The sequence below is a fragment of the Plectropomus leopardus genome, chromosome 12, assembly GCF_008729295.1.
Source record: "Plectropomus leopardus isolate mb chromosome 12, YSFRI_Pleo_2.0, whole genome shotgun sequence".
Lineage (NCBI taxonomy): Eukaryota > Metazoa > Chordata > Actinopteri > Perciformes > Serranidae > Plectropomus > Plectropomus leopardus.
The window spans coordinates 7,590,302-7,614,316 of NC_056474.1; the positions used below are offsets into that span (position 1 = coordinate 7,590,302).

At 37.2% G+C, this 24,015-nt stretch overlaps 1 protein-coding gene across 2 annotated transcripts; it reads left to right on the forward strand.

Moving 5' to 3' along the window:
* Positions 1-3,584: 3,584 nt before the first annotated feature.
* Positions 3,585-22,820, forward strand: LOC121950867 (macrophage mannose receptor 1-like). 2 transcript variants are annotated; one of them, XM_042496950.1, is made up of 32 exons: positions 3,585-3,703; positions 3,994-4,350; positions 5,242-5,412; positions 6,006-6,161; positions 6,462-6,572; positions 7,328-7,465; positions 7,602-7,781; positions 8,427-8,584; positions 9,196-9,309; positions 9,824-9,939; positions 10,127-10,275; positions 10,365-10,564; positions 11,674-11,804; positions 12,044-12,116; positions 12,216-12,369; positions 12,577-12,615; positions 13,269-13,432; positions 13,566-13,630; positions 13,982-14,082; positions 14,227-14,372; positions 14,529-14,634; positions 15,688-15,815; positions 16,628-16,660; positions 16,872-16,910; positions 17,073-17,175; positions 18,464-18,693; positions 18,816-18,981; positions 20,125-20,295; positions 20,398-20,514; positions 21,478-21,636; positions 21,881-21,907; positions 21,997-22,820. In XM_042496950.1, exons 1-32 carry the CDS (start codon positions 3,640-3,642, stop codon positions 22,248-22,250), a joined length of 4,320 nt encoding a protein of 1,439 aa, XP_042352884.1. In that variant the 5' UTR covers positions 3,585-3,639; the 3' UTR covers positions 22,251-22,820. The 2 variants fall into 2 exon arrangements, with proteins under 2 accessions (XP_042352884.1, XP_042352885.1); XM_042496951.1 differs by having other exon boundaries at positions 8,430-8,584.
* Positions 22,821-24,015: the final 1,195 nt, after the last annotated feature.

Here is a 24,015-nt window from a genome sequence, read left to right on the forward strand (position 1 = left end):
ATACGGATGCAGGCACTGGCAGACCATTTCTACTGCATAGTTCAAAGGGTTAAACTGTTGAACAATTTGCTAGTGACCATCCTTGCTTGTAAACAACTGGGCCTTTTGAGAATGTGGCTTTTTAGACTCATGATACTTTAATCTGATATAAATAAATCTGATGACCTGTGGAATGCTGCAAACAGGTATTTTTGAGCATTTCAGACCCTTCCCAACCTTTTGTTGCCCCTATCTTTACTATTTTTGAAATGTGGCATTAAATAAAAAATGAGTCTATATTTACAAAAGTTTATCCGTTTGAACATTAAATACCTTGTACTGTATTCAATTAATACAAGTTGAAAAACTTGCAAATCTCTGTACTGCTCTCTGTCCGAACTTTTTTGGAATTGGAGTTTTAGTACTATCCAATCAATGCACAGCTGGGCAGGACTAGGTGAAACACTTGAAAAAAATATGCAAAGCAAGTTAATCAACCTGTGATTCCAACTGGTTGAAGCTAAACTCAGTTTTATGAAAAAAAAATGCTGGCAAACAATATCAAAAGAAAACTTTTAGACAACTAAAAGACAGAAGGGGTTCCCGATATCTTGAAAGACTCAGTAAACCTGGGTAGAAGACGGTGACAATGGTGGATTGTAATGCTCTGTTTGCTGGTGAATCCCTGCCAAAGCCAAGTGAGGGTGGGTATTTTAAGGTGTTTTCAGTTGTTTCAACTACTAACTACAGGAAACAGGTTTAAGATGTACACAGTAAGAGTCATTTACAACTTGCACCGGCAAAGTGGGTGGCAGACAATGAGATGCTTTGCAATGCATCAATGAGATGCAATGCTTTAATGAGATATCTCAGTTACATTTTGTCTTTGGCAACATGCGTGTATGTATCCTTTTTTATATTCTATATGCATTTTAAACCAAATGCTAGCTTTTACACATTTTTTAAAAATTTTATTTGGCTGCATTAGCATCAAAAATGGGGGATGAAATAGTACCCTGTACGGGGGGGGGGGGTGTAATGTAGATAAAAGAAACACAAGCTTTATATGGAGGAAGCCATTTAAAATTAGCAATTCAGCATGTTATACCCAGATTGGAATTTGACGTTGCTCAATTGCTTTGCCTACTAAGCAGTTTGTACAAGCACATTTCACCTGTTTAGGTTTTGACGTCTTACTCAACACCAGTGTCCCTAGAGCTCACTTCTTGAATCCACAGAGACCACTTCCTCTTTGAACATGGCATTCTTTCAAAAAGGCACACATCTGTTTTTTCAATTTTGTCAAATTGACCAAATCATAAAGTCTACAGCTATAGTAATTAACTCAACAACACAAAGGAAAACCACTTGCAGTATAGAAGTAATTATAATTCCGATATGCTGATACATGTTAAGTCAAACAATTAATCCCTCTGTGACGGCCACATACATGAGCCTGCTTACTCTGCTGCCTCCGAAAGCCAAGAGTTAAGGGTGTGGGCCAAGGAGGACAGACCTATTCCATTAACCTTCGCCGATTTTATGTTCCTCCTGGCATTTCCCCTCATTTTTGATGGCCCTATTCAGCATGCAAAGGCAACATTAAAATAAAAAAAAAATCCAACATGCTTGCTTTTTGATGACTGCCTGACTGTGTGGCTTAGGGCTATGTCACCCTGTCTCTTAGGATTAATGTTTATATATTATTAAATAAGTTCTGCTGAACGATATATAATTACTCGCATTCAGCAGTTCTGAAGAAGCATTATGGCAACAATAGGCCTCACTGAGCCGTCTGTGGATGGCCACTGCCTGTACTTTTTGTTGTGTGCTACAAAGGGATGAGCAAAGACACAATCTCAATACAAGATCAGGATACTATTTAATGTTGAAAATGATAATGAACTTTTAATATTTTCACTCAATATGACCAGATCAAAACAGCATATACTGCATCAGAAATAAGCATGCATAACTGCAAGTCAGTGTGCTGTCTCTGCTTTGTCTTTGTCCAGTTTGCAGGGGGCGTGGACAGCAGCATAACTTCAAAGCAGAACCCACATCGGTGGGAATGGAACAGACTTTAAGATGTATTTTACTGAAGGAAACTGACAACAATGCTCATTATCCATAAGTGAAACAAAAAGCAGACAATGTTATCACTTCATCAAACAGATGCATGTTGAAAAAGCAGAAAACAAACGAATAATTTGGCATGTTTGGACATTCTGCCTGCAGTAACATGCTACCCCCTTTAAAGCCACACCCTGTTTGTTATACACAGCCATGGGGTTTTTTATGCTGAGGGTGAACTTGTGCTATCCTTCAATACTGAGAAAATAGCTAACAAAAATGTTAACATCATGTCAATTCTGAAGTGATTTGGGTATCTCAAAAGCTATGAAATGCAGATTAAGATGGCTTGCAAAATACGCTGTTGCTGCTGGTCAAGACAGGAAACATAACAAATTTCTAAGTTTCTATGGATTCTAAATGACTGCCAGTGGGATCACTTTGAAAGGTACCATCCCAGCGTCAATGCAGTTATTTAAATATGTTACAAGGCGAGCTAACTTGCATTGTTTTGAGGCAGATAAAGCATATTTGCAAAGATAACATTTTACAATTACATTTAGATGTTTATTAGCATTTTCTTTTGATACAAAATATATTCTAAATTAAGCCACGTTTGCCAACAAACTGTTTGCTGTTTTATCATGCCTCCATGCCTGTGAGACCTTGAGGGGATTCCTTCAAAGTAAATTTTGGTGGTCAAAGGTCAAGGTCATGCTGAACTTGCATCTGTCTCATTCTTGTAAAAGTGATATCTCAAGAACACTTAAAAGGAATTTAGTCAACTTTGACTCACCAATGAGATAATTTGGAGGATAATTTGGCATCAGGTGGCTCAGTGGATAACATCATTTTCAGCTTGTGGCCCTTTGCTGCGTATCATCCCCTCTCTTTTTTTCCCTTTCACACAAGCAATCTCATGCCCTATCTAATAAAGGCAAAAAATGCCAAAAGAATGAAGAACAAATGTCTAATGGGATATAATGACACATCAACTGCCAAATGAAAGTTTGCTGTTATCCTGACCTGGATGTCTTTGGCATTAACTGTTGGTAAACCAGAGCACCTGTTGCGGGGAGACATAAAACGGTACGAGATTAGATAAAATTTGTCTGTGCTAGTTTTCTTAAGGTTGGTGCGGGGTACAAGTGCCCTTAGCCTTCTGGCTTTCTTTGCCTAGTGAGACTGCATTTTTAGGTACAGTCTTTAGTGATTATAGGTCTTATTTTTGTTTCTGTTTGTCAAGTTCTCCTAAGCGTAACCATTAAATGATTTAGAAAGCCATTCCACAAAACACACTGAACAGTAACAAATTTTCAAAAATAATCACAAAAATATTTACCGCATTTAGGACTGCCTGGCAATCAATTCTTGACAAGGTCTAGCATTCACTTACTGAGACCTAACCCCCCCACCCCGAGAAAGTCAGCATTTTGATAACTTCCCTTTTGTGGAAATTACACAACACTTTCACCAGGACACACGATGCGTTGACTTTTGGCAATCACTCACACAAGCTCTAAATCCTCTGCATGAAATGCATGGATAAAGTCATCGGCTGTGAGACATCTCAGAAGAATATCCACCATGGGAAAAACCTGCAAAGCCTTTGTGCTCCTCGTCCAAATATTACATTGTTTGGCTTTAGATGGTACAGTATTCAAACTAAGATTTTTTGGGTTATGCACTCTATTCTTTATTCTTGTGTACTTGATTAAATACATTCTTGTATATTTCCCACAGTTCAGTATCAAGGTAATTGCAACTCGACTTTGTGGATTCATATTTTGCAGATGTGGGATTGTTAAATTTCTGTTTATTCTGTAAATATTTGTCAGTATTGCTGTCCGAACAATAAATAGAACAAAAAAAAGATAGCCCCCCCCCCCCCCCCCCCCCCGTTTCTTTTACAATAAACATTCAAATGTTCTTTCTCAACAGAATCACCATTTCAACTAACTAACAAGGACACTGGTTTTTGTTTGGTTAAAACAAATAACCACTGCAGTGACTTGCGCTGGACAACTGGTAACAGACTTCTGGTTCAACAAAGGAAGAAGTGCCTAGGAGTCCAGGGGAAAAGTGTGGGAAGTGACATAAGCCTTTACGATTGTGATGAAAACAGCGACCTCCAAAAATGGGAATGCAAGAATGGAACAGTGCTTGCCTTAAAAGACCAAGAGCTTTACATTGAGCTCACTCATGATGGCACAGCAGCTCTCTCCAAAACAATACGGCCCAATAACCACCTCACAATTTCAGGGACACCCAACGGTGCTTGTACAAGAACATACAGAGGTATTGTCCACGCTAAATCTTAACAATTTTTTTTATAGATTTTCAAAAGCAGCATGAAATGAGTCCAGCTGTGGCAAAGCAACCTGTGTCTTAAAATGAACAACCAATTTTACACAGAGATTGTGCGATAGAGCTGCAACAGCCCCTGCAGAACCAACTGATGGCAGCATCACTCCACTCCAGTGTGTGATCATACACTGCATCACGGCATCAAGGGGCACGAGGTTTAACACACATGCGTCTGCCTCTAATGTGAAATATAACAAGCATTTCCAGCATTTTGTAAACAATAACAAAGGAATTAACATTTTATCACAATCTTTTAACTTTTCTGTTGTATAGCAGCAGATCTAATCCTCTGCTCAGAGGATGTAGATGTGGATGTGTTATTGTTTTCCCAGTTTACAAACATTTAGGGCTGCTCGTCTTTCAAATAGCCGCTATGCTAATGCCGCTTTTAAAAATCATTATCATTCTTTGGATCGTAACTACAGACTTAAGTTTCTTGACTGCATTTTTGTGACGCTATGTCATTTTAAAAATCTGTTCACAGACAGACTGATTGGCATATTTTGTGGTTGTTCCTGCTACAAATTGTGCTACCAGGATAACACAAAAACACAGACTCGTGAATTAAGTACACTAAACCCCCTGCAACATCACTCTGGTGATTATAATAAGAATTTGATTAAAATGTTAGCATCATCCTAAAGATCAAACTGGTAAACAACTTCCTCATGCCTTTCTTTTTATTAAACATATGGCATGCAGTTATACGTGTTTCACACATCTTCATTCGAATTGTGATTATTCATAATTTGGAGTGGTTTATGTATGTTGTCATAGAGATTTTCCAAAACTAGTCTTTGCTTTGTTCTTATCACCTCTTAGAATACTACACCATTGGTGGAAATGCAGCTGGTCTGCCGTGCATGTTTCCCTTCCTGTACAAAGACCAGTGGTACTCAGATTGCACTACAATTGACTCTCGAGGAAACCATCTTTGGTGTGCGGTTGAAACCAAATATCAGAGTGAACGCTGGGGCCACTGCCCAGTCACATGTGAGTACTGCCTCTGAAAACCTTCTTTTTTATATTGCAATGGGAGAAGGCTATAATCACACTCTTTAAGTATACTGACTGACAATAAGTTATGAAGGTTTCAGGAGCCAGTGTTACCAGAATTAAGAGAATTAACGTTTAAAAAAAAAAAATATATATAGTCAAGTTTGTTTTCGAGCTGTGATCATGTTATCAATATGCATCTAAATATACGTCCTATTTCAACTTTTCAACTTCGATCTTGGATTGACTGTGAAACTCTATATCACTGAAGTAATGCCACTCTTGAAAACCTAGGAATATATTTCAGAGAGAAAAAAACAACAACCTGAGTCATTCCCTCATTATAAAAATTCAAAATCTAAATATGCTGCTGCTCTCCCCAACCCACTACACATAATTCAGAGAGCCACAAGAGAGCCAATCTGTGATTGGCTCTCTTGGTTAAGGTCTATCCTAGTGTCCATTAGGGTGTACTTAGGTCAAACCCCATAATTTAATGAATACTGGCGAGTACAATTTAGATTACAAAGACAGCATTTCCTACTTTTACACAAGCATAACATATTGATGTTCTCGAAATACTCAAACAGCAAAAGATGGGTGGATTGCACACCCAACAACAGGAGCGTATTACCAGCTGAACACACAAGCAGCTCTAACTTGGGCCCAGTCTGAAGCCAGCTGCAAACAGCAGAATGCCTCCCTGCTCAGTATCACTGATCCTCATGAGCAGGCTTACATCACAGGTAAAATGACAGTGACTTTAACCTGATTGTAAAGATAAAGTATATATTTCAGTAAATGCTCAAATTATGTGTTATTTGTTCTCCATTAATCGATTTGATTTGCACTAGCACCCTTAATTAAAACAATTATTTTAAAACATTCTCAAATTTTAAGAACTGTGTTGATAAAGCAGATTTCAAAACAAAGTTACAAAGGGCTTAACAATAAAAACAATGACTAGAACATTCAGCTTTACCAACTCCTACTGAAGATGGGAAAGACTCATAATTTTGTCATTTTCTTTTCCATGCCCCCAACAGTAATACTAGGTACAGCGAGCACTAAGCTTTGGACTGGGCTGATCCTGGATCCAGAGCATGGCTGGAAATGGTCTAATGGGAAGCCTTATCGCTATCTGAAATGGGACTCAGGTAGCCTTGTCCTCCACTTCAACTCTTTGCTTATGTTCTGATACATTGAAATCATAATATATTCAAATAGAAAGTCCATATATCTAAATATTAAAATATATGATATCACGCCTTTGAATTATTACAAGGTAGGCCTTTAACCATGGAACAACATGCTTAAAGGGATATTATGCTGATTTTAAACCATCTTTGTATCAAAACAGTGTGGGTAGTATGTGTAAATGAACTGTGGTAAAGCCCAATTAATCTTACCAGCGCCTCCCCCGTCTCCTTCAAATGACTTAAATAACGTAATTTGGAGGACTTTCGCTAGCTCTCGGGCTGTTGTTCAAACTACAGGCTGTAGGCTACTTTTTTGCCTATTTTTTGAGAAACATGTTTCAGCTTACCATTAAACTGTAATATGAGAGCCAGCCGGCTGCATTGTTTCCCATGATGCAGTCCACTTTACGTCAGGCGCACAGCACAGTTGGGGAAAACATTTATATGTTTTCTTTCCAGGACTTCTATAAAAAGATACCACTGTCATATTTATTTGTTATATATGTGGCGTACAAAGGTAGCCAGATCTGTTTTCTAGCACCTCTAATGCTCACAAATCAATACATTATCTCTTCTTTGTTAAATACATACAAAAACAGGAGCATAACATTACAATTTGTTGTTTAATGGGTGTATGAAACTTTAAAACTAAGACAAATCTTTGGCTGCTTGCCAAACAAACATGTCAAATGTAACATTCATCTTGTTTCTAGGACATCCACTACCAAATCCAGGACACAACTGTGCATTTACTGATCCTGCTTTTCAGTACTCTTGGCAAAGTTCACTTTGCAGCAAGAAACTTGGGTACATCTGCTACAGTAAAGAGTCCGAGGTACTGCCTACACAAGGTAAAAAAAATAAGAATGGAAAAAAAGGGATCTAATTTTTCACTGCACTACATCCCATAAAAACCATATAGCTACGTTGTATATCTATTAAGTCCTTAAATTGTTTGTTATATCTTTTCGGTTTTTTTTTTATCAGCTGTTGAGACAGGATTTTGTTCAAGACCTTGGATTCCCTACAATGGCCACTGCTTCCACCTTAATCGTACACAGAAAACGTGGTCTGATGCTCAACAAGAGTGTCGCAATGAAGGAGGGGACCTCGTCAGCATCCACAATGTGGAGGAACAAAGTTTTGTCGTCTCTCAACTTGGATACAGTATGTGAAAAAATAAAAAGCAAACACAATCTTATCTTTATGTAGGAAATCCTTACAACATAGAGCATCCCTTTGAGCCCAGAAACCTTCTTTCAATCAGGCCTTTTTTTTGGTTTGTTTTTCTGGCATTGTGATGACCTGCATTGTTTTACTACCTTAAAGGGAATCCCATATTTGTAATTATTAGTTTTGTGTCTCTAACTGAAAGTGACACATCGTAATGTTTTTTTTCAGTATCACTTTAGGTACTTAATAGCCAAAAAACAACAACAATAAATTTATGTTGTTTACTTGTTGAGAAAACTCATCCACAGATTTTCTCCGAAGGACACATTTGTGGAAGTATTTCTCCACAATGATGTTAGTGATGGCGGTCCTTTTTTCAGGCAAGGTGGCCTGCCTTTGCTATAATACACTGCAAAAAAAACTATAATAGACTGAAGTTGTTGATATAAAATAATACCAGCCAGCTGGCAGTTAAACAGATGAAATATAAGTCAGTGATTGTGATGCATGACTGAACCAGTCAAGAAGAACAAATGGGAAAAAAAAACATAAACAGCACATGAAGATATCTGTTATTCATAAGTGACATGTTAATTGTGAATAATTTACAGGAATCTATATATATTTTGTCTGTGTCAGCAGCATCCACAGATGAGCTCTGGATTGGACTTAATGACAGGAAGACAGAGGGCCTGTTTGAGTGGATTGACCACTCTACTGTCAGCTTCACGAGCTGGGAATTTGGAAAACCTGCTGTCTTCACTGATGTAAAGGACTGTGTTCTCATTAAGGGAGAGGTAAGGAGTATGTGTGGTTGTGGTATGTGCTGTTGCAGTTAGTAATTAAGGGGTTGACCGATAGGGGGTACATCAAATAGCGCAATATTTATGACCAAGTACCCAAATAATGACATGACTTTGCAAGAAACATCTCCTGGATGCACCGGGATGCATCCTCAGTGATGTATCATGGGAGTGCACTGGAGTATACAACAAGAAAGGCAAAGCCGTATGAAGAAAAGCCAAAATCATGAACATCAAATCAGTGGCCTTTTTTTGCCATCCCCTTGAGATGGCTTGTCAATAGTGCAGTAATCATGTGTGGTTATTGTGCACATAGTACCTTTATGTATATGCGCATACATAGGAACACAATCTGGAAAGAAATGAGAGAAAAAAAAATCAAATTATGCTCTTTAACCCAATTTATCGGGAAGCTGTGTGTGTAATGTATTAACAATATGTACACTGTCCATAAATATACTGTATATATGTATCTCAAGCATATTAAATCTGAACACTTTTAAGACTTTGGTGTGTATGTCTGACAACTGATTTACAAATGCAATGACTGCAGCATTTCCAGTATATCTGGTCTCTACATACTATTTAGTGGTATACTGTTGCAGAATGGAAACTGGGCTGACCATATATGTGAGGAGAAACATGGCTACATTTGTATGAAGATGAGCGCCTCAAACCCCACAGGAGATGAAGTGGAGCAGAGTGTGGGCTGCAAAACTGTGAGTTAACAGTACTTGTTTTTATCTATATCAAAATAGTTTTTCTTTTGTTCAAGAAATAATACCTGGGTGTGGTGCCCTTTTACCTATTTTTTTAGGTCTGTGTTTTTGGTTGTTTTCACCACAGCAAAGCTTTGATAAGTTTGCAGTAGTCAACCTTCCAAGCTCAACAAAGCATTTTTTGGCAAGTCAACTGTTAAACACAATAGAGCAACAAGCAGCTTCAGTGCCAAATGTTATTTACACTGAGACCAAAACAAACCAAAACAGGCCATTGAATATTACACTTAGATATACGGGTGGAAAGAAATGTAACGTCGAACAAATGCTAATGTTCAAAGGGTTATAAATAAGATGTTGAGCTTGAGGAACTTGTTGTACTGCATTCAGGTCATGTTTAATTCACAGAAATATTTATTCGATTGTGGCAAATTATAGCATCTTTCCATTTTGATGGATATGTCATAGATTTGAAATATCATATAATGGTCTGTTTTGTGTACAAACAATGCAGGGGTGGAGAAGATATGGCTCATACTGCTACTTTACAGGGACACAGACCAAAACTTTCCATGAAGCCAAAGATGACTGCAAAAGTTCAGAGTCATACTTAGCTGATGTTTCAAATGGGTAAGAACATTTATTTTTACCCCCCGATGCTCTTGGCAATATTGTATTCCAAGTTAAGAAGCACAACCTCAATGTATTGGGATTTACAAGCATAATTTAAACAAAACACAAACGTCATTAAGTTTTTTTTATTGTACATTTAGAGACACCAGAAATCCTGCAATCCTAATTGTGTAAACATTTTCAGGTTGGATAATGCTTTCCTCATCAGTTTGGTGGGGATGAGAACAGAGAAATACTTCTGGCTGGGCCTCTCCAACCAGAAAAACTTTAAGAATTTTGTGTGGACCAACACAGACTCAGTAAGGTTTACTCACTGGAATGCTGAAATGCCAGGTATGGAGAGATTTTAAACTCTATTAGTGAGATGAGATAGAAAGTGGCTGACGACTGACATTAAACAATTTCTCCCTCAACAATGCAAGGTAACAAACAAGGCTGTGTTGCAATGACAACTGGCATTTTTGCTGGCCTGTGGAATGTGCTTCCCTGCACCAATAAGGAGAAATACATTTGCAAACACCTGGCAGAGGGGGCAGTTTTAACCCCTGCACCACCCACTGTTACCCCTGCTGAGTGTGCGACCAGCTGGACTCAAATTGGATTGAGAAAATATTGCTATAAGGTACAGTCATATCTAAAAACTGGGGGAATAAAAAAAAAAAAAAACGCCTCATTTTTAAGGATGATGAAAGTTTTTATCTTAATACAACAGTTAGATATCCTACAGGCACTGAGCAGGACTCAAGACTAACTATTTTCTACCAGTAGCACTGATGCTACCATATAGAAATATTAGGAGCTTCAGCAAAAAATTTAGGACAATGGGGACACTACTGAGCAGTGCATGAAAGAGACATGCATGCAGATGCTTCCCCTTGTCTAAAATCAATATTGTGACAGTCTCACTTGTTTTATTGGCCTCAGGAGCTTCCTAGACACAGTGGCAGCTTTATGTGCTAACCTTTTTTAAACAACATGCATCCAAGAGTCCAAAAACCTCAACGGCTTCCACTTCTGCTGACGCTAACAATTTGGGATGTCCCCATCGAATCTCAAACATGGAAAATCAAGGCTTTTTTTTTTTTGACTATTCAGGATCAGCTTTTTTTTAAGCTTATAAAGGCATCTGATCCCTTATTTTATGTCAGCTGTCTACTACAAGTGCATGAGACTGTTTATTTGTGTTAGTTACTGCTATGTGGTTCAGTATGAGAGTCTCACGTTTTCTATTTTCAGTTATACTGCATATTGTTTCTCCACCCTGCTTGAAGAAAATAGGAGAAGAGGAGAGCAGTGCAGTGCTTAAACAACCTCACTGCAATTAATATTTAAGCCAACATAGCATACGTATTAATTAAGCATAATCTGCCCAAAGGATGTGAAGACAACGAAAGGAAGGAAAGATCTTGGAGGACAATTTTATCCAGTACTAAAAGACGTACATACACACAGGGAGTTAATGGTTGCTGAAATAATTGCTCCTTTATATTGCATTGATACTGTAATGTGGGACATTAGATACAAATTTTGGTTTGGTCAAAACAACTTTCCAATAGTTTCATTGGTCACCCTTTTGATGTAATTTATTCAATTGAGTTTACATGCTTTGTTAGCTTAAAAAACATTAAAACTACTCCATCAGGCAAACATGAAACAGTATAAAGACAATAATACATTTGTTTTGACGTCATACTACAATATCATGCTGAACCTCTTTTTCTTATGGTTAAGGTGTTTTCTTCATCTTCAACTTCAAACTCAGACGGAAGGACCTGGTATGAGGCCAGAGATTACTGCAGGACCATCGGAGGAGACCTGCTCAGCATCCACAGTAATAATGAGCTACGACAGTTTCCAGATCGGTACGGTACGAGTGGCAAAGTAAAAATAAAAATTGAGAACATACAAAACTGGGTTGCAGCAGAAGATGAAGGCTGGCCAGTGTCCAGTACAGTACTGGCACATTGCTTTTACAAATGTCTTTTAGGTTTAGATAATAATGGGGGGGGGATAAAGTGTGCAACAAACTGAGACTGTTGCTAGTACAAGTACAACTTCTGGAAAAGTTATTCTGATACCATATAATCATTGTGTCTTATAGCTATAGCACAGTCTGGATTGGACTCAGTGCCCCTGACCCAGTCACTGGTTATGTATGGAGTGACGGATCCCCGGTGAGTTTTCTCTTTTAATAGCTAAGTCAGTCTTTTTTAGTTTGGAACAATTAAATAACTGAAAAAATAATAAATCAAAGTGTGTGTTTGTGTTTATAGCTGCAGTTCCAACATTGGGTCGAAGGACAGCCAGATAATTATAACAATGTGGAATCTTGTGCTGTTTTCAAAATGCACAGAAAGGATCAAAGTGGGTCTTGGGAAGATTTGCACTGTGAGAAGTACAAAGACTGGATGTGCCAGATCCGTATGGGTAAAATGAGGGACTTAAACCAATTATTTCTCTCTAATTTGATTACAAAGGTCACTTACATTTAACTAACTTTTTTGTAGGTTAACTGAGCAAACTTGACATTCCAACTGTGTTTTCCTCAAATGTTTCTCAGTTCTTGGTGTTACCAACTACTCCACCAGTGCTCCATACAGTGTTCTGAGAATATTTTCTTGTATGTCCTTGCAGGAGTGACTCCAAAACTGCCCCCAGGCCCCATTGCTCCTGGTATGTGGGTAATTTCTCTATGTAACTGCATGAAAATTGTAAATTTGCTATTAACCGTAACCTTATTTCCATTTTATGATTTAAATTTGCTGTGGTTACATCTTTGGAAGTTGATTATCCTGTAATAATTTGAGTGGCACACACGCTACACATCTGACAACATATGTCAGTTATTTTAACAAAAAACAAGAATCTACAGCCACGCTACCGGCTCTGCGAGGTTGTACTTAGGCTACACGCTAACACATGGACACTAGCATATCCACTATGACAATGCTTACATGACGATATTAAGCATTAAGTTTGCCATCTCAGTTATGAGTGTTTTGACCAGTTCACATTTGCTAGTTAGCACTGAACATTGTACCGATAAGGCTAATGGGAATGTCATTAAAGTATTGGACAAAATTTGACTTGATGGTTGCACAGGATGAAAAATTAAGGGACCACCAAACTTATTAAGGAAGAACATAAAGACTGTACCAAAATTTCATGGCAAGCCTAATTAGCTGCTGAGCCTTCCCAAGTCACGCTACAATTGTTACCCTAATAGTCATGAAATCACCAATGTCAGCCGCTCACATGACCAAAATGCACAGAGATCTGAACCTACATGTACAATAATATATTACAAATGTCTGACAAATTTTCAGACTACAACACGACCTCAGATGGGTGGCTAGAATGGAAGGGGTCTCAATATTATTTTAACAATGAGGAGATGGCTATGGAAGACGCTCGGCGCTTCTGCCAACAGAGACACGGTGACTTGGTAACTATCAACAGCGAAGCTGAAAGTGTCTTCCTATGGAAACGGGTGAGGAATGATATTTTCACTGCATCAGTGACATTACCCATTAGCTATGCCATTCTATCTCAAGACAATCTACAATGTAAATTTCACTGGTTTTACTGTGTGCCTCTGTGTATGCCTCCATCTGTGTGTGCAGGTGTCCGAAGTCTGGGACAGTTCTTACTGGATAGGCCTAAATGTAGATCTTGATAGAACATATGGGTGAGTATGAATTAAATAATGAGTAATGGATCAATAAAAAATGAGAAAAGAAATTAAAGAAAATAATCAAAACAATGTGACAATTTAATGATGAGAACAGTTCAATAATGTGCTGTGCTCTATGTAAATAACTGGAATTGTCAGTTTGATATAAGTGATACTGAACCAGGTTATCAGTCAGATTTTCATGTCCAGTGTAAGCATTATTAATTAAGTTGCATCAGATGTATAAAATTATGCTGATTGGTCTTTCATGTTTTCATGTTGAATAAATGATGATGGAACTGAAAGTGAGAGTGAACCATGAGCGTACCTACTCAAGTTTTAAGAAATTCCACTGTGTCCTAAAAGGTGGATGGACGGTTCTCCAGTCGTGTTTCAAAGGTGGGATAAAGACCAACCTGTTTTCCTACGCAATGATGAGAACTGTGCTGTCATGACTTCAACTTTAGGTGAGGAACATAAATTAATTCATCTTGACTGACATACTTTCAAATGAGGAGTTTTATATGGAACAATCCCAGATCAGATTTTTAATGTAAATTACACTTTGGTTTTGCTAAAGTAATTATTCAATATTATGGTTTGGCTTACAGGCTTCTGGCATGACCGTAATTGTGGGAATGAGCAAAAGTCCATTTGTAAACGCAGTGGCTCACCAACTGCTAACTCCACTGTATCACCAACAGTTCCTCCTCTAAAAGGTGGCTGTCCACAAAATTGGAAAAAATTTGACTCAAAGGTCAGAGGTCACTTTATATTTTATACTTGTTTTGCTAAAAGGAAATGCAACTAATGCTGCAAAAATATGCGTTCATAATGGCAAAGCACTGATCTGAAAATAAGCTACTGCTCTTTTGAGATATCACACACAAGCTGTTGATTTTTCCACCTATAGTGTTACAGTATCATTAATAGCCAGAAGGACACATGGTTTGGAGCGAGGACACAATGCAAATCAATGGGAGGAAATCTGGCCTCAATTCTCTCAAGAAATACGCAAGGTGTGTTCTGTTTGTATGTTTGTATGTTTTTTTGATATGATTAATATCTTTGCAAGGGTTGCAAAATTGCAAATAATTATAATAAATGACAAATAATGAGAATGAAATGGAAGCCTACATTAACCATGTCAAAATCAGACAATTGCTTAACCTGCCAGTAGAAAAAGAATCATGTTTTACTGAATCACAAAGAACTGAAAAAACTGAAAACAAAAAAGAATAATTCACTGCATTAAACAGGCTCCATTTACTGAACAGGTACCTGTGCCAACTAGTGCCAACTAAAGCCGCCATGCCTGGCGTACTGAAATAACCACAGCTTATTCTTAGTGGTCCAGCAGACTCCAGTTGTCAGACTGCATTGAATAGCAAATCAGTTAAAAATGGCTTGAGCCAATTGACTGACCAAACAATTCCTTTCTATATCTACTGTATATCTATATATATACAGTACTGTGCAAAAGTGTAAGGTCATTTTGATCTTTATTTTAGCAAGGTTATAATGACCATACATATTTATTTCTCAGTAGTTTCTTTACTAAAATACAATCGGTATACAGTATTAAAAGTGCAAATATTTCAGAATAAAACAACCTCATCGGGCTTAAGTTGCAAATATTTACTATGACCTCCATTTCCACTTAGCATGTCTTGAATTCTCTTAGGCAGGCAATATGGGGCACAATTCGAACCTTCCAGTGTATTTACACCAGGTAGCATTCAAGACATGTCCAAAGCTCAATATTGTTTGTTTGAGCAATGTTTTGTTATGATTGTATCATTCCATGGTTCACACCAAATATTGACGTCAGTCAGAAGAAGCCTTTTTTTTTTTTTTTTTTTTTCTTACTATTTTGCTGTTTTAAAACGTACATGTTCTCTGTATTCTTTGTATCTTCATAAAGAGACTAAGCAATAAATGTATATATTATGTACTCATTACAACTTTTCTACAACAAAAAATCTATGGTGGCCTAAGATTTTGCACAGCACTGTATATCTGGAAATTAAAAACATAATATATCATATGATTAATATACATTACATTTTCAGTGTTTTTGACTACAAAATTAACTGAGGCACCTACCACAGACCTGTGGATTGGTCTGTACAATGTGGAGGGCAATCCATTTCTCTGGACTGATGGGCGACCAATTCCATACACAAACTGGGTGAAGGACGTAAGTGGACACTGTGATACATACATACAGCACTACTGAAAAACAATGCTAATTTTAATGAAAATGTGACTTTTGGAGTGGTGTATAGGGTAGTTAAAATGTTTCAACTTCACTCTACAGAGCTGGGCATTGAGAACCATAATGGAACTGGTTCCAAAATCCACATTAAAAATTAATTAATGAGGAATCTAAATTTCTTATCTGCTTAAAATTTCCTAAACTACTCATTGGCACTCCTTTGGGGCTAGAAGATGCTGCACACTGCTATACATGCAGCCACACACTCACTGCTAAAACACTACACACTGAGTCTTTATACTATTATACCACCTTTCATGATTTTTAACTGAGTTGTAAAAAAAAATCAATTAAAAAATCCAATACCATTTTTAATACCACATGGAAAAACTGATATAAGAGCATGAAAAATATTTTCCTTTTCAGTTAAAATAATAATATAACAAGGCTGTGACCGATAATTTTTTTCATTTTTTGTTTAGGTGCTACAGTTACAGCAGACTGAATGGAAAAGAATGAACACATTATTATTAAATCATAGTTATTACAGCAACCATACCAAACAGTTTGAAATGAAATAACAACTTCAGTTACCTGCAAGATACCCAGTCTGAACTGTACATGAGGCCTTACTGCCTTACCATCAATCTAGGGTCAAAACAACTGTGGTTATGACTCAAGAAGCCTACACACAACCTTTATTCAGTGTGATCAATTCAATGAGCCTACAATGTTTACATAAAATCTTTGGGTGCATCACTAAATATTTCTGACATCCTGATCTTCCATTACAGAAGCCTCGTCGTTTCCAAAACAGGTATTATGAGGTAAAACATTTTTGATATATAATGTGCAATACCACTTCATTTGTCTTCTCTTGGAAGTTATGTCACACTTTGATTACAAACTGTAATTGTATCTCCAGTACAGATAACCTTTTTATCATAATTTTGATGATGTATCTGCACATGTATCTTTTGTAATATATTTTCTCTTCGTGTAATCATGCTTTTCTAACCTTTTGATTTTACACTGAAGGATTATGACTATTACTATCATCGGCCAAGACATAATGAGGTAATCCTTTTCTTGACACACCCAAAATGTGGTTTTTTTTTTGTTTTTTACTTGGATTATTGCTTATTTGGTGAAGCTATTTAAAAAAAAATAACAGATGCTGTCAGTATCCTGCATCGTACCATAGTTTCTCTCTCACTGGAAACTGCTGTGTTACATAAGAAACGATGTGTCGTGATGACAACGGATCCAGATGTTGGTATAGGAAAATGGAGAAAAACGTCATGCAGTGACACAAATGGATATGTCTGCCTTCGAAATGTTGGTAAGCCTATCCTCTACTTTTTCTCTGGAATGCATTTCCTATGGTCCAAAATAATTTTGATATACAAAGACTGGAGTTTTTTCATTTATAGTTGACCCACCTGATGTATGTATATTTAAATGTTTCTATATTATTACTGACAAAATATAACACCACTAGCCAAGCATTACCTACTTTATTACATGCTTAAACAGTGTGCACACACTTCTTGGGAGGCATTTCCACTGCAACAGCAGGTATACAGTGTGACAATTGCTATGAGTCCGGTGATTGAGGAGATTGGTGTGTTTTTGAACAAATGATTGATGGTGCTGAAAATACAAAAGATAATTATGACATAAAATTACGGACCAACATTGCAAGTGTTTAGCTCTAGACACTAGGTTCATACCTCGTGGAGCTCTGACTAACTGAATGAATTTCTAATTTCAAGGTGGTTTTACATAGCACTGAGCAACTGAGGATTTGTTGTGTGACTGTTTTACATTGTTATCAATATTCCCCGCTGATCAAAATTACAGTTTCAACAGCACAAATAAGAGAAATAAGAGAATAATATTAATATTATTATAGAGAGTAATATTATGGGGCCTGATTGAATAATATCTTACTAATTTCTTTCTTAAATTTGTTCTTCAGAAAGTTCCTGAGAAAAATCTACATCAGATATATTTGGCGTTCTTATAAAGAATTGTTTGTGCCATCATCCTTGTAAGCTGAAAGCCTGTGCCAGTTTATCGTAATGAGCATAGGTAAACGTCCCACAAATCCCTAAAAAAGGCCATGAGACTAACTCATTTCCAAATAAACATTCTTATAAAATAAGTGAGCCCCCAAAACTACCATCAGATTCATGCTATGTGCCCACAAGCTTATTTTGTTCTTATCACCATGTCTAATCATCAATCATTATTAAAAAAATATATGCTAAATTATAAAGTCATTATTGTAATATAAATCCTATAATATACAGCAGTAGAACATGAGAAAACTCAATAACCATTCATACACATACATGTCAGCACAAAATGTGCTTTGGTTTGCTCAAGTGTTTGTAGATTCTGGTTTTACTTAAGAACAAATTAAAATAAAAAAACATCGGTGAATGTCAGAATCTAAGTGAAAAAGATGCAAGTGGGTTTCAAAAAGAAATTTCTTCATCAGAGTGGTTGGAGAATGAGGCCCATTTTCTTAGGAAACTGAAAAAGGAAAACTCTTGAGCATGTATTTGACAGAACCCCTGACCTTAAGGAAAAATCTAGTTTCTCTAATTTCTCATCCAAAACAGATCCATCTCTCCCAGACTCCCCTGAACCAACAATTGCTGACTATGTCAAAATATTTAATGACTCTATCAAGTTTATTACTCCACAAATGAGCTGGGATGCCGCCAAAAAGCACTGTGAAGGTGATGGTGCCAAACTAGCTAGCCTGCGAAGTGAGTGGTCACAGTTTTATGTTGAGCTGGTGGCTCTGAATCACAAAGCTCCTCTATGGCTTGGACTAAACAAAAAAGAGGTACAGTCATTGTCTACTATAATTATTTGTTTTAATCACAAAGAGTACAGATTTCAATGGAAACAACCAGACTATATCTTAATTAATGATGCTGACTGCAGTTTGATAAATCTCACTTTCAGACTGGCGGATATTTCACATATATTGATGGCTGGCGGATCAACTTTACCAACTGGGGTGATGGCGAACCAAGCATGAACAGACCGTGTGTGTTCATGAATGTGGCTGGAGAGTGGGAGACTGCTGAATGTGATCAGACCATGAGCAGTGTTTGCATGAAGTCCACAGGTAAGACCCTCTAGATTTTAATAAGTTCATTTGTGACTCATCCTATCAATGTGCATCCTTCCTTTTATAGTTTTAAACATGGGTACAATTGTTAATTTTGTATTCTGATTTGGATGTAACATAGCATAGTAACATGGCTCTTGTCTTGCTTGATGGAGAAGACCTTTGATAGGGCTGAGTGGGCCTTTTTTGACCTTATTGCTCAGTTTCTATTTGGACATTTTCTGTAATAGGAATACATTTTTACATATAAACCCAATAGCTGAGGTACAAACAAATTAAGTTGTATCTGAATGCCTTAATATTAGAGGAGGCTTTCCTCAAGGTTCACTTTTGCCATCGCTTTTATTTATTCTTGCCACTGAACCATAGGCAATCGCAATTAGAGCAAGGAATCCAGGGAAATAAAATCATCGGTAATGGAGATCGAAGAATAGTTCTTTTTTTCCAAATGACATAATTATGTGCTTAAAACAATCAGACATCACCTTACTTGCAACGTCAGACATAATACACCTGTACCTCAGCATCTCTTACTAATTTGATAACTTTTATATTTGTGCTTGTTTATACTTATAAAACAACTTTCAAATGCTGCAGCACCACTGACATTAAAGAAGTTAGTATACTTGGAAACTACCAATGTGTACGTGAAATGAAAATAAAGGCTACTGTTGGTGCTGTGCCAAAAAGTATGGTGAAAAAAATGGTTACACCTGAAGTATTTGCTGCTGCAGCTAAATGAAAGAAGTTAGGCCCACCAGCGCAACCAATGTCAAAAGTTAAGAGTGTTGCAGCTTAGTCAACTCCTTTTTCCTTATGAACTTTATCAGGTTCCTTATAACCACCGGGTCTTAACATGAAATACTGCCCTATAGACGCGCTTGATTTTGGCTTTGACACCAAATCCTCCGCAGTTGTATGTCAGTCATTATTCTCATGATGTGATGAGTGAAATCTGCTGATGCTGCAGTACAGAACAGACACTTTCATTTTATAATTATAGCATCCGTAGTTCGACTAAGTATCCAAAAAAAATACAAAACACTGGTGAGGGCAAAGAGCATGTAACTGGTGTATGCTTGAACGTGGACTGCTACAGTAGGCCTATCCCAGTGTCATCAATGTCTCTCTCATTCACAGATTTGCCACCAACAGAGTCAAGTGATTTCCCAGGATTTTGCCCTGATGACGCAGAAACACGCAAACACTTGCGTCAGAGTGATGGCTGGCTATCATTTAGGGGTTACTGTTACCTCTTTCTCACAATAAAAACTGATTGGTCACGTGCATCTTCTAACTGTGCAAAGCATAGTAAGGATTTTCTACATATGGTCTAATACATGTACTTGATCACAAAGCTGTGTTAAGCTCTTACTGAAGAACAACTTACTGTCTCTGTGTTTGTCTGTGAAGGTGGAAGGCTTGCAAGCATTGAAGATCCTTCAGAGCAAGAATTCATTCAAAGCAATATTGACATGTTTAAGGACAGCCACTCCTCTTTCTGGATCGGCTTATATAAAACTCACAAAGGTACAGTCACATTGTCTGATCTTTCATGAAAACTACACAGGAAAATATAGAGGGACAATTGTGAATCTCAAGCTGATACAAAGAGGTTACAAAATTAGTGTAGCTTTATTTTGTATTCCTACTGACGAGACAACTGAAAGGGAAACTGTGTTTGGTCAACAACACATTAAGAATGAATACATATGGCTGCATTGATCCTTATCTGTAAATTAAATATGTATATGAAATGTAAAACTCTACACTCACAGTGCCAAGACCCTGAGGTATTTACAATCAGCTCTGCAGTTGTCTTTGGCTCTACAGTGTAATAGCATCTTCTAACTTCTTTCAACACCACTTCAATAAAGCAGCATTAAGTCTTTAATAGAGGCGGCCTCTAGCTCACCTGCTAAAGTGTGCGCCCCATATGCTGAGGCCTTTGCAGCTACGCCGGTTCGGAAACACACATTTCCTGTCAATCTACAACTGTCCAATAAAATAAAGGGAAAATCCCCCTAAAAATAATCTTTAAAAAAATAGGCTTTGATAACCCCAATGGTAAACAAAGTGGAGCATTAAGTAGCTAAAAAATAACAGAACATTTCTCTTAGTCAAAACAGGGAAGTGGACACAGGATATGAAACCATCGGGTAGTCAGAAACACATCCAAAAATGTTAACGATGTTCTGTTTGCTGTTAGGCAACTTTCTGCAGACATGTTTGCCGAAAACAACTCCATAATGGGGATAATATCAATGTTGTGTTGTCAGGTAATTTTGTTGCCCGAAGTGGCCATTTAATGTTGCTTTGGAGTCAATATACAGTAAAAAATAATAAGAATGGGTTAGGTAGGTTATAGAAGCACATTTGGGAAAAGCTCAATATTGCAATATCTTGTTTCAATTTAAATTAAATGAAGTTAACATCTGGTACAGAAGTACACTTCCAAGAGAGAAAATATACTGAATTTCATTTTGTCCCCAGGCAAGTGGCAGTGGTTGGACAAAAGTCCCCTGGACTACACTAACTGGCGTGAAGGTCAAGCTGGTACCAAAGGTTTTGGATTGATTGAAGTTGGAGATGGGAAATGGCATTCAAGTGACTCGTGGTTCAGCAGAGGATATATATGCAAAACTCCCAAAGGTGAAATAATTATTCTTTTAAGGACTCCGTTTAAAGTATTGTTTGTTTTGTTTTGTTTTGTTTTGTTTTGTTTTGTTTTGTTTGTTTGTTTAACAGGAATGTGTAATACATACACTATAGTGTTGAAATAAGAAATTCAATTTACAACATCAATTGATTTTGATAAAGTGCAATGCCAATGAAATGATACGGGAATTATTGCCTTTTGTCAAGCTTTTTTTAATCATGTCTCTCATCTTTCTAGTATTAGGACAAGTGCAAAAGACAACTGGTAAGTTGCAACTCTTTATCATTTTATTTTTTACTCATCAGTATAATTTATTTCTTTTGGCTGATCATCTACATGTTAAATCTTGACAGTAAAACCTACAGTGGATCCTCAAACCCATGGCCACATGATTTTGGCAGTTGTCCTGGTCATTACTGCAATTGCCATTGGGGTGGTCATCACTTTGTTTCTCTTCAAGAAGTCTGGCCGACGCCTACCTATGTCTCAAAAGTTACCAACCTTCGACAACCCACTCTTTTTTAACAATGAGCAGTCTCAAACTGGTCTTGTTGACACCAATAAACTGGTTGCATATGCAGAGGAAGAGAACTCTACAACTACTTAAACTGTGTAACACCAGCAGGGTCTCCTTGGGCATATAATGTAAAACTGATCTTTGACAAAGGGTTGATGGCATTCTGATAGGGGTCTGGTTTTTTCTCTTAAAATTACATGTTTCAGTGCAGTTGGCAGCTTTTTCTGTACGCTTACATTAGCTTTTAAATGGTGGTAGGTGTTGGCAGATTGAGTTTTAATTGGGTTACCCACCGCAAAGCCATAGACCTTTATTTGTACTCATTTGTATCATTGTATATATAATGACAACCGAATTTGAGAATGCAAGTTGGTGTGATGGCCATCACAGAGCATTTGAATCATATGAAAAGTCTAGAATTTGAAATCATGTGTAATCATACATTTTATAAGAGAAGAATTTACCGATCAATTAAATATATTAACCTTGATGGGTGGACAGAGAATTTGTTGATTGAGTTCATTGATTCATACCAGGTTTTACTTTAAACTCTGATGCTTGTTAGGATTGTGAAATGTTAACTAGACTCTAAACTAGGTGAAAATATAAGACATTTCTACTGGACCATTGTATTCATGAGTAAATAAAGACAGTATATCACCACTGTATTCCATCATCCTTGAAGCTTATGTAGATGACATTTTATCTGTCTTTAAATCAGGGTTTTTATACAAGAGAAGAATGGAGCAAAGGAGAGGAGGGCTCCACCATATCTACTGTTAATCTAAAGCTATGTAATTTTGACACACAGATGCATCATATCCAGGTCAGTTTACACAAATAAGTATAATAGAAAATATTAACTTTGAACTTATCTGAAAACATTAGCACAATAATTACAACAACAAGCACCAGGTAGTAAACAGGCAAGCAACAATGATGATCACTGATTCTGCATTATCACACACTGAAGGAAACTTAACTGCAACTTAAGGTAAGTTTTGCACAAGAACGTTAATGCAAACTAGCGCTGCAATGGTTTATGTATCATGTCGAACCATATGGGCATGTAGATTGCTGCACACAATGTTGAACCAAAGTTCTGCCCCACAACCTTTGGCTGTACACAATTAGCAATATAAGCTGAAGTTAGAAAAACAAGCTGAAAGGCATGCAGGTCAGTCAGAATATGGCAAGCACAAGCGCTAGTGAAATGGCAGAGCTGGAAGACCCTTACAGGTCCCTGATCAGCTATAACAGCAACGGAGAATTGTGTATCAAATAAAAACAATACTTTGGCATTTTTCCATTTTGTGGAAGTGAAATGAAACACATCCAACATGCTGACCTACATTAAATGACATCAGCCTGATGGGCCAATCACCCAAATAATAAATGAGTGTTTTGAATGTTTAAAATAGGCATAGTGAAACTAATTAAAATGCTTTGGTTATTTTACATTTATTGACTGTTTTGTATTTCAATATTTACAATTTCGCTGCATATGAGAAGTATTCCAGTCTTGTAGCCCATTGCGACCTTCTGCAATATGGGCAGGCATATGTCAGTGTTTAATAATATAGGTAACATGCCTCACCTTTTAGTTTTGACAAAAAAAGTCAAGAGTATCTGTAGAGGGCTGCAGATTTCTTAGAGGGAATATTTTGGCCAAATTGTACTGAGACGCTCAAAACAATTTGTAAATTCACGGATTCATTCAAGGATTACATAACCCTCCAATGTGAATTAGATGTTGCCCAATTGCTTTTTATACTAAGCAATATGTACAAGTACATCTTATGTGTTCCTAAAACTCACTTCCCAAATTCACAGGAGTCACTTCCTCTTTGCAGAT